Below are 10,837 nucleotides of genomic sequence, written 5' to 3' on the forward strand. Positions count from 1 at the left end.
TGCAGTCCCCGTGCCTGCGGGGCTGGGAGCTCGGTTTTGCCTCTCCCCCTGCGCTCTGAATAGCGGCGGCGGAGGCGGCAGCAGCCGGGCCTTTGCGTTTTCTGGTGGAGCCGGCCAGGAGGACGGAGCCGTTCGCAGCCGGCCGGGCCCCGCGGTGCTCGTTTCCGTGGGGCGGTGTGGGGAGGAAAGGACCCGTCTGCCCCCGCACGGAGCTCGGGGCTGACCGCAGCCGTTCCAGGGCAGCCCTCGGCGGGGAAACTGAGGCGCGGAGCGGGGCTGCTCCGGGCTGCGGAGAACGGGGCCGGCCCGTACCCCCCCCCCCATTCCCCTCCACTCCCCGTCCCCGCCTCCAGCCCGCCCCGCCGGGCGCAGCCAGCGGAGCCGCCGCCGCTCCATCGGCCCTCGCCGGGGCTCTGCCTCAGTTTCCCCCGCGGGGCGGCAGCTCCCGGCCCGGCCCCCGCCCCGCCGCGCAGCGCAGCGCCCCGGGCCATGGAGCTGATCGAGCTGCGGGAGCTGCAGCCCGAGCCGCGGCCGGGCCGGGGCCGCCTGGAGCGAACCAACGCGCTGCGCATCAGCCCGGCCCGCCGGCACGGCCCCGGAGCGCGGCCCGAGCCCAGGCCGGCGGCAGCACCGAGCACCGGGCATCGCTTCGAGCCCCGGCGCCGCGGGCTCCACACTTGGTGCGACCTCTGCGGGGACTTCGTCTGGGGAGGCGGTAGGAAGAGCCTCCAGTGCCGCCGTGAGTACCGCTCCCTGCGCTGCCGGGCAGGCGTCCCGGAGCCGAGCATCCCCCCGGGCACTGGGCATCTTCCCTGGACGCTGGATGTCCCGGCGCCGAGCATCCCGGTACCATGTATCCCCCTGGGTACTGGCTGTTCTGGGATCGGGTATCCTGGTACCACGCATCCCCCTGGGTGCTGGGCATCCCAGTACCAAGCATCCTCCTGGGCGCTGGGCATGCCAGTACCGAGCATTTCCCCGGGCACCGAGCATCCCAGTACCGAGTATAGGGCATCCCCCCCCTGGCTCCAGGCATCGGGTATCCCGGTATCAGACCCCACCACTCCGAGCATGGGGCACCCCAGTACTAGGTTAATACTACAAAGCATGGGCATACTAATAGGAAACATCCCCTTGGGTACCAGCTGTCCCAGTGCTGAGCCTCCTGGCACCAGACATCCCCACCGAGCATCCTGGTAGCAGCCAGGGTGTGGGCACCTGGCATCAAACATTCCCTGAAGCACTGAGCACCCCAGTACTGAGCATCTCTGCCCAGGGCACCTGCACTGGGTACCAAGCATCCCAGGCACTGAGCTCCTCAGTGCTGAGTACTGCCACCAAAATGAACACTACAGCCCCAGTACTGGACATCCACCCAGGGCACGGGCATCCTAGTACTGAGCATCCTGGTCCTTGGAACCTGGTACTGAGCATTCCTACTGGGCATCCTGGTACCAAGCATTCCAGTACCAACCATCCCAGTACTGAGCACCCGGTACCATCTCCCTTGGCATGGGTATCCTGGTATCAAGGATACCCCTGGCTCAACCACCAGGCATCCCATTGCTGGGTGCCCCCACTGTGTAACCCAGTCAGGGGACACGGGCACCTTAGTACTGCCCAGCAGCACCGAGTGCCATGTGGGTGCTGGCCCTGGGTGCCTTGGTACAGTGTGGGCAGGTGGCATGGGTGGTGCACAGGGTGTGGTGGGGCCGTTGTGCCCACGGTGCCCTCTGCCCCCAGACTGCAGCTTCACCTGCCACTACCGCTGCCGGGCCCTCGTGCGGCTGGACTGCAGCGGCCCCCCAGGCACTGGGGATGAGGACGATGGCAGTGAGCAGGAGCTGGAAAAGGACACGAATGTGGTATGGGACCACGGGGATGGAGGGAGTGGGGTGGACATGGCGGGAGAGGGGAAAGCCCAGGCTGGGCCGTGCCAAGCCAAGGCGCACCGTGCCATGCCAAGAGACGCCGTGCAATGCCACGCTACAGCACACTGTGCCATGCCACACTATGTGCTGCTGTGCCACACTGCGCCGTGCTGAGCTATGCCGTGCCATGCTATGCCGTGCCATGCTATGCCATGCCGAGCTATGCCGTGCCGTGCCGTGCCGAGCTATGCCGTGCCGAGCTACGCCGTGCCGTGCCGTGCTATGCCGTGCCGTGCCGAGCTATGCCGTGCCGTGCCACGCGACGCCATGCCGTGCCGAGCTATGCCGTGCCGTGCCACGCGACGCCATGCCGTGCCCGCGGCAGTCCCGGGGCCGGGACCGCAGGGAGCGTGGCCTGGGTGAAATCACCGCCGGAAACGGGGCCGCACCGCCCCCGGCCCGCGTCAGGCCAACGGCCGCGGCGGGGCGGAGCCGAGCTGAGCCGAGCCGGGCAGCGGGAGAGCGGGAGAGCGCGGAGCCGGGCGGGGACTGCGCGAGGCATCGGGCCGAGCCGGGAGCGAAAGCGGGACCGGAAAGCGGGACCGAATCGAGCCGGGACCTGAACCGAGGAGCGACGCCGAGCCGGGCGAAGCGCTCGGAGCGCAGCGGGGCCGTGCTGAGCCGAGCCGGAGCGGGCGGGCTGGCGCGGGGCCGGGCGTGCCCCTGTGCCCGGGCCGGGGCTGCCGCAGCCGTGGCCGGGGTGGGGGGCGGCGGCGGCGGCGGCGGCAGGGCGGAGGCCGGCGGCTGCGGGGCGGCGGCGGCGCTGGCGCTGCGCTGGGGCGGCGCGGGGGGCTCGGGGGGCAGCGCGGCCAGCAGCGGCTACTGCAGCCAGGAGGACTCCGACTCCGAGCCCGAGCTCTTCTACACCGCCCGCACCTCCTTCGGCCGTCGCCCGCGTCGTCGCCAGGTCGGTCCCGGGCCGGCCGTGACGTCGTGGGGCTGACGTCATGCGGAGGGCACGGGGTGCTTTTTGGGTGGGAGGAGTTCGGGGGTACTTCTGCATGGGGGCATGCGTGGGAGCGAGCATGGCTTGCTACTGGGGCAAGCGCGGGGGGAGAGCGTGCCTTGCTGGGAGCGAGCTGTCCCCATCCCCAGGCGGGTCCAGCAGCCCCCGTCCCGGCTGCTCCCAGCTCCACAGCACCGTGAGCACACGTGTGGCTGTGCGGTCCCACGTAAATAGTTATTAACAGATCCGGGCGGGCTGCCCCGAAGCCTAGGGCATCCCCGCGGGCCACCCAGCCTGCCCCGGTGCCGGGCTGGCGGCTGCCTCGGGGACACCGCTGTGAACTGGGGCACTGGGAGGGGACGCCCGGCCCCGGACTGTCCCGGCTGGGAGGAACGTGGATTAGCATCGCCATCTGTCACCCCACGGCCCTGGGGTGCCCATCCCAGCTTTGGGGACGGGGACGAGGCCGTGGGGGTGGCTTGGCGCCGGGCAACGTGACCCTGCACAGCCCGCGCTCAGCACAGACGCTGCCCTGCAGGATGAGCCCAGCAGCTGGGAGACGGCGGAGCTGGACCCGGCGCAGGTGGAGCAGCGCATCAAGGAGTACAACAGCCAGATCAACAGCAACCTCTTCATGAGCCTGGTATGAGGATGGGGAGGGACAGAGGGGACCAAAGCCCCGGCCCCGCTCACCGCCCCGCCGTCTCTCCGTGGCAGAACAAGGATGGCTCCTACACTGGCTTCATCAAGGTGCAGCTGAAGCTGGCGCGCCCCGTCTCTGTGCCAGCTGCCAAGCGAGGCCTTGGGGGGCGGTCGGGGCAGCGCACGGCGGGCGTGAAGCGCCGCACATCCTTTTACCTGCCCCGCGGCACCGTCAAACACCTGCACGTGCTCTCGCACACCCGCGCCAGCGAGGTGATCAGCGCGCTGCTCCGCAAGTTCACCGTGGTGGACGACCCCCGCAAGTTCGCCCTCTTCGAGAGGTCCGAGAAGGATGAGCAAGGTAGAGCCGGGGTGGTGGCATCCCCATAGCGGCAGCGTCCCCGTAGCGCTGGTTGTCCCCCATGGCGGTGGAGTTCCCAGCAGCCCCCCGCCCTCCCCGTGGCAGTGATGGCCCCATCGCGGCAGCATCCGCTGCGTTCCTTACGGTCAAGGTCCGCGTTGCCGCGGCGCTGCCCCCCATTGCAGCAACGTCCCGGTAGCGGCGGCGCCCCAATGGCCGTCGCGCATCGCTCTAGCAGCGGTGTCCCCGATGGCGGAGGCATCCCGCGGTGGCAGCATCTCCGCAGCGTTTTCGTCCCCCACGGTGGCGGAGTCCCCGGGGCGGCAGCCCCTTCCGGCAGCCGCGTCCCCACCCGCGGCGATGCCATCCTGGTGCCACGTCTGCCCGCAGTGTACCTGCGCAAGCTGGCGGACGAGGAGCAGCCGCTGCGACTGCGGCTGCTGGCAGGACCCAGCGAGAAGGCGCTGAGCTTCGTCCTGAAGGAGAACGAGAGCGGCGAGGTGAACGTGAGTGTGGCGGGGGAGGCGCGGTGCCGCGCGGCGGTTCCGTGCGAGCGGTGCGACGTAGCAGCGCTGTGTCTCCGCAGTGGGATGCCTTCTCCCTGCCCGAGCTGCACAACTTCCTGCGCATCCTGCAGCGCGAGGAGGACGAGCAGCTGCGCCGCGTCCGCCACCGCTACGCCCGCTGCCGTCGGGAGCTGCAAGCCGCGCTGGCTGCCCGCACGCCGGGCTGACGCCAACCGCACCGGCACGGCCGCCCGCCGGCGGGGGGACGTCGCCGGGAGCGCGGGGCGGCGCGGGGCGTCGCGCTCCGATCAATAAAGCTCTGGGAGAAGAGGCGAGGCGTGCCCGTGCCTGTGTCTGCGCCGCGTGGTCAGCCCGGGACTCGAACCGGCGGCCTCCCGTTTCTCGCCGCGAGGTGCCACGAGGAGAAGGCGCTCCGCTCCGTCGTCATGTGACGAGGGCGCCCCACCTCTCCGTGTCACGTGCAGGGGGCGCCGCCGCGCGCCGGAAGTGTCGCAGCGCGACGGCGTCTGTGGCGCAGGCCGGCAGACAGGGAGGCGGGCGGGTGGGCGCTGGGCCGCTCTCGCCGGTCCGCCCCCCGCCTTCCCCCGTCCCCTTCCCCCGGGCCCCGCCGCCGCCATGGGTGCCAGCGGCTCCAAGTCGCGGGGGCTGTGGCCGTTTGCCTCCTCGGCGACGGGCGGCGGCGGAGCCGAGGGTCCCGGCGGGCAGCAGGCCCTGGCCCGGGCGCGGGGCGGGCGCGCCGCCACCCCGTTCGTCTTCACGCGCCGCGGGTGAGCGGGGGGCGCGGCCGCGGCTGCAGCGGGGTGGAGGCGCCGCGGGGCGGCTGCCGTAGGGATGGATGGGGGGCACCGGGAGCGGCCCGGCGGCCCCCTGCGTGCGGTGCCGCCTGCGGGCGCCGCTCCGGGGCACCGCCAGCCCTCCTCGCTCACGTGCCCGCCACCCATTCCCGCAGCTCCATGTATTACGACGAGGACGGGGATCTTGCGCACGAGTTCTACGAGGAGACGATCGTCACCAAGAACGGGAGGAAGCGTGCCAAGCTGAAGAGGATCCACAAGAACCTGATACCTCAGGTAGCGTGTGCAGAGGGGCGGGTGTGGGGCCGGTGGCTGGCAGCTCCTGCTCACGGCCGCGACCCTCAGAAGCCCCGGTTTGCTGCAGGGAAGGCCTGCTTCTACTGCTCCCGTAGCTCCGGGGCTCCGGCTGTGGTACGGACCGGCTCACTCTCGTGCCATCTTGCAGTGCTGTGCCACCCTGCTAGCTCCCTTTCCACAGAGGAGCGGTGCCTGGTGCGTGATGCCGTTGGGCAGAGCAGATGGATCCTCTGGATTTGTGCTGTGGAGAGCCTGCCCTTGACACCCTGTCCACTGAGCACTTTCCCTCTGCTGTGGGAGCTGGCAGAGCAGTGTCACATTGTTACAGAGTTGCTGGGAGCAGCGCCAGAGCCTGTCATGTGCTAACGTGAGCGTGCCCTCAGCAGTGACAGCAGTGCTGCCACCAATGGGCTCTGCATATTGGGTTGCTTGGGATTTGGTCTCTTCTTAAAATAAGTGAATGTGGTGAAGCCAGACAGGGGTTGGGACACTGGTTGAGGTACAGGAGAAAAATAACTTCAGTGCAGGGGAGCTTCTGGGGGTGTAAGTGGAGAGCCTGTCAGCAGAGGCAGTCTGCAGACGTCTGCGAAACAGGGAAGGCATGGCCCCAGCCTGAGCCCAGGGGGAGCTCTTGGTGCACTCCAAGGGGTGTGCAGCAGGACAGGCTCTGCTGCTCTCATGGAGGAGGGTAGGGATATGGAGTTGCATCCCATCCCTCCTCTGTGTGAGTTCAAACTCCTGCGGTTAGACAGCATGGCCCGGCTGGAATGAAGCACAGAACGTTTCTTCGCTGGCCCCGGCTTTTCTTTGCTCTTTTATCCTAATCCTGCCAAGGAAACATACATTTCTCACCCTGGTGAGCGCAGAGCCCCGCTCACACTGCTGTCTCACAAGCGTGTCCTCGCAGGGCTGTGACAGGAGATTGCTTGCCCCAGAGCATGGGAACGGCGCCTGTAGCTGGCATGGATGGAGCGTGCATTCAGCAGTGTCCCCTTGGACAGAAAGCTGCTTTTCTCACGCGCCAGCTGCCCTCACTGCATTTTCTCAGAGAGCTCTTTTCATTCTTTTAAATCCTGTGAATGAAAGGTGCCGAATGAAAAGCTGGGGCAGCCAATATCTGCCAGTCACGCATCAGCTGCCGCACGGGCAGTGCCTGGCAGAGCAGCTCCCTCCTTCCTCGCCCGGCTGCACTCCAGACCTGTCGTGTGCGGCGGCAGCCGCGCCTCCTGTGCCTCCCCGGGGCCAAGGGCAAAGGGCAGAGCACTCCTGCGCTGCCTCTCTGCTGTCCTTGCTGCCAAGGTGGCGGTGCAGACCTTTTCCTTGAGGGCATGTCGCCCTCAGAATGGTGCCTTGCAGAGCTTTGTTTGCCTGAGAGTGCTTGTTCTGTCCCTGTGCCACCTCCTGTCCACCACTCATCCTCTTCTTTCAGGGCATAGTTAAGCTGGAGCACCCTCGCATTCATGTGGATTTCCCTGTGATCATCTGTGAGGTGTGACTGCTGGGTGCTGCTGCCCGTGGGCAAGACGGACCTGACTGTCCCTGCGCGAGGCTGCCCTGTGTTCCCAGCGAAGGAGGACGCTGAGACCCTCGCCCAAAGGCCAGGCAGGACGGAGCAGCTTGGCTGGGCTGTACTTGGCTGCTGCTCCTCGGAGAAGATGGGTGCCCTCGTGCAACTACATAAAAACATCCTCGCTTGAGTCAAAAGACGTAAAATACCTTTTGTAGCCTCTAGCCGACGTTTGGATGGGTAACTGGAACTGCACACAAGCTGCTGTGTGAGCTGTTAAAGGGAGAGCGAGCCTACACTTCTCGCCAGACAAAATCCCTTGCTTCTCAGGTATGTGGCCCAGGGAGAGCCAGAGCAAGGTGACTGCCCAGAAGTTACATGGCTGGTGTTGCAGCAGCGCGCAGTCTGGCGTGGTCACTACACAGTGCTCCCCAGCAGTGTCCACAGAAGATAGACGGAAGCTGGTGTCGAAACGCATCCAGCTGAGTGCTGTGCTCCTCTTGGGATGGGGCAGAGGTAGGATGCCGTTATCCTGGCCACCTGTCTCTTCTTTGTGCGTGTTCCCTGCTTAACACTGGTTCTGGAGACTGCTGCCTGCACCACAGACCCTGAGATCTCTGCGGTGCAGAGCTGTCTGAGTTCCCCAGCAGCATCTGCCCACCCTGTCTGCCCGCTTGTTCTGTGGGAGCGATCTGGCTCCTGTAGAGCACAGTACCTCCCAAAAGGAACAGCCTCAGCAGGGCCAGGCGTGAAGGAAATCATCACTTCCCTCCCCGTTCCTCTTTAAACAATCAGTCAGTAGGCCTGCCCTGGCTTGGAAATCTCCCTGGCGATGTGAACTACGGTTCCTCCCTCGCCCCGTGCCCCAGCTGGTGGCAGGAGGAGAAATGCGATGCACTTTAAAGGGAGGCTTTCTGCCCTGTCTGGAAAAGCCCTGCTCTCCTCTCCCACTTGAGCAGATTGGCGCAGATCGGCCTCGGCTGTGCTGCAAAATTCTTCACCTCTGCACACGGGCCCTGGGCTCCGAGCTGGCTGCTGCTGGGCTGGGGAGCAGCACCATCCATGCTGCCACCTGCTAGCTCTGGTGGCCCCTGCTCAGCCTCACTGCACATGAGGAAGGGGCTCGAGGACAACCTGTGTGTCCACCCCAGGGCATTGGGTGCAGATTTTGCCTAGCCTGCAGCCTGCTCCCACAGTAGCCAGCTTGCATCCCCTCCTTTTTTGTCCCAGAACTTATTTACTTTCTGAGCACTTCAGACGTTCGCTACCTCGATTTTTGATTTAAGCTGCCAGCTCTTGGCTGCCGGCCCTATCGGCGTCCGCATTGGATGTATCCATCCCTGTGCCCACCGAGAGCCGCCCAGGCGCTGGGCCGCATTCCTGGCTTCTGGGAGATAAAGGCGGCGTGGCTGTTGCCGTCTTCCTGTCACCGCCTCTTCCCTCCGTGTCCCCCACCCGCTGTTCCCATTGACAGGGGCCGGCGCGGAGGGCGAGGCGGATGGGCTGGGCTCCAGCGGGGAGCTGGTCTGCACTGTGATGCTGGGCATTTCTCTCGACATCCTTTGTTCCCCTGCTTGCTTGGAAGAGTCTGTCTTCAAACAATCCCCCACTGAAGTGTTTCTTATTCATGCCACCTGCTCTGAGACGGGCTCAGACCGCAGCCTCCTGAGAACGGCGTCTCCGGGGCCGCTTTTGTTCTCTCCCGGAGGCTGCCCTGCCCCTTCTGCCCTTCCCCCAGGACACCGCACACGCTTCCCCCTGCCCGTGGATTCTTCCACCCCTTTTCCCGGCGAGGCAGCGAGCACTGAGCGCCTCACCAAGCTGCTTCTCCCAGCCTGGCCCCGTCCTGCTGCGTGGGGCAGGCAGGTCCTGGGCGTCTGGAGGGAGCTGGAGAAATGTGACAAACGTGTAAATAGTGTCTGTGTCCACTGTATCATTGGAGCAAGTGAAACGAGGAAGTTTCCTTTCCTTTCTTTTTTCTCTTTTTTTTTTTTTTTTTTTTTTACAACTTCTGTGCAACGTTGTGCTTTCCCGTGTGGATGTGTAGCTGGATCGTAATCACAGCACTGGGCGTGCCGATAGGAAGCGTGGGGTTGGGAAATGTACGCTATTTATGGTCCTTCCTCTGCCTCCCAGTGCATCTGTCTACTTTTGTTAAATTTCAATAAACTTATTTGTAGATCCTGCAGGTCTGGGGGCTGGTTCCCCGGGGAAGGTTGGGGCTGGGAGCAGCTGAGCCTTGCCGAGGGGGCATTTTGGAGTTCTGAGGAATCTCAGCTTTTTCGGAAGATGACGGCAGCACCTCCTAGCACCCCCCTGTGAAGCCCTGTGCCTGGGGACAGGGGCAGGTGGTGGCTTGTTAGCAGTGGCACTTGATGAATCTGAGCCCTTTGGCTCTCTTTACCTGCTGATTTCTTCTGATGAGGGCAGCAGCGCTTGCAGAGGGCTGTTCGGGTGAGCATGAGTGCTGGCAAGGAGGGTTCCTGCTGCTGTGCTGCACGTGAGTGGGTAATGGCAATATCTTTGATGCCGCAGCTTGGGAGCTGGGCTGTGCCATTTATGATGCGCTGGAGCGGATTCCTCTTTCTCAGCCAGAGTGCATCTCCGCCTGGGCTGCGCTGACTCAAGCAGACCTCTTCCCACCCCAGCACTGGAGCTCTGCCGGGACAGGATCTGTGCATCCGCTCCTTAATCACTCGCCTGACAAATCAGTGCCTCATCAATCGCACTAACGCAACGCGTTTCTCATCACAGCATGACCCCGTGCCGGGCTCCTGCCTGCTGTCCCGGCCTCACCGGACAGAGCGAGCATGATCTCAGTGCAGTCCTGCATCCTGCTCTGCCCTGCAGCCCTGCAAGTGTTTTCCTGCCACCACGTTTACATCATTTCCTCCACGCGAGCCGGCTGCAAAACGAGCGGCTGACAAAGGCTTTAACGAGGGCGATGACCACTATGGCTCTAGGGGACCCTGGGCTCCCCGTGCAGCTGGGTCTGCCTGTTGGTCCATGGGGACCGAACCCCTTGGGGACGGCTCACGGTGTCCCGGCGACAGCGCTGGCGTCATGGCCAGGTGAAGCTGAACAATGCGGTGGTACTGGCTCAGCCACAGGGCGGCTTTGTGTCCTGCTGGGACGTGTGGCTGTGCCCCATCTCTCAGTGTCAGCCCCCTGCCTGGCCCTGACCCCTGCAGCTCCCCCGGGTGACACCCAGCCTCCTGCGCAGGAGGATGGAAAATTTTAGGCATTTCTTGAGCCTGTTTGTGGCCCCAGGCAGGCGGCATGGAAGGGAAGGGCAGCACCCGCCTGCACTGCGATTTCTTGGCTCCTGGCAAAGATTTCTTGGCAGAGCAGCGGGCAGAGTGGCACTGTGATCACACTGGGATCTCGGCCCAGGGGTGGAGGACGGAGCCCTGAAGCCATCGGCAGGAGATAACATGGGCAGGGCTGCATGGAGGGGCTGGGGACGGATTCGGTGTGGTGACACGATGGCGTTCCTGTTCCTTGGGAGCGCTTCCGGAGATTCAGCCCTGCTTCCTTCCCCGCGCCGGCCGGGCTGGGTGGCTCCCAGCCCCGTTGTTGGGTGACGTTCCCATCCTCGTGGCGTGTTCCCATGCCCGTGGCCACAGGGACAGATGGAGGGAGCTGGCACCAGCGGGATGCCCCAGGATGCAGCTGGCCCGTCCCCAATAGTTGGGCTGTGGGGGCATTGAGGCCGGTTTGTCCCCCCTCGCTCTGTGCTTTGGTGGTCTGAGGGGAGACAGGGGATGTGGATGGGGAGTGTCCCTATGCAGGCCTGTTTGTCACCAACATGTCGCCCCAGGAGCAGATGGCA

The 10,837-nt window shown here is 65.2% G+C and overlaps 2 protein-coding genes across 2 annotated transcripts; both read left to right on the forward strand.

Moving 5' to 3' along the window:
• Positions 1–489: 489 nt before the first annotated feature.
• Positions 490–4,613, forward strand: RASSF1 (Ras association domain family member 1; the record flags this gene model as incomplete). The annotated part of the gene is made up of 6 exons (XM_079540490.1): positions 490–739; positions 1,744–1,865; positions 3,416–3,520; positions 3,595–3,880; positions 4,271–4,386; positions 4,467–4,613. 6 exons carry the CDS (start codon positions 490–492, stop codon positions 4,611–4,613), a joined length of 1,026 nt encoding a protein of 341 aa, XP_079396616.1.
• Positions 4,614–5,022: 409 nt separating this feature from the next.
• On the forward strand, positions 5,023–6,993 carry TUSC2 (tumor suppressor 2, mitochondrial calcium regulator; the record flags this gene model as incomplete). Its single annotated transcript, XM_079540382.1, has 3 exons — positions 5,023–5,174; positions 5,357–5,477; positions 6,928–6,993. The coding sequence occupies 3 exons, from the start codon at positions 5,023–5,025 to the stop codon at positions 6,991–6,993; spliced, it is 339 nt and encodes a 112-aa protein (XP_079396508.1).
• Between the last annotated feature and the right edge of the window lie 3,844 nt (positions 6,994–10,837).

This window comes from Tetrao urogallus (genome assembly GCF_951394365.1).
Source record: "Tetrao urogallus genome assembly, chromosome: 10".
NCBI lineage: Eukaryota > Metazoa > Chordata > Aves > Galliformes > Phasianidae > Tetrao > Tetrao urogallus.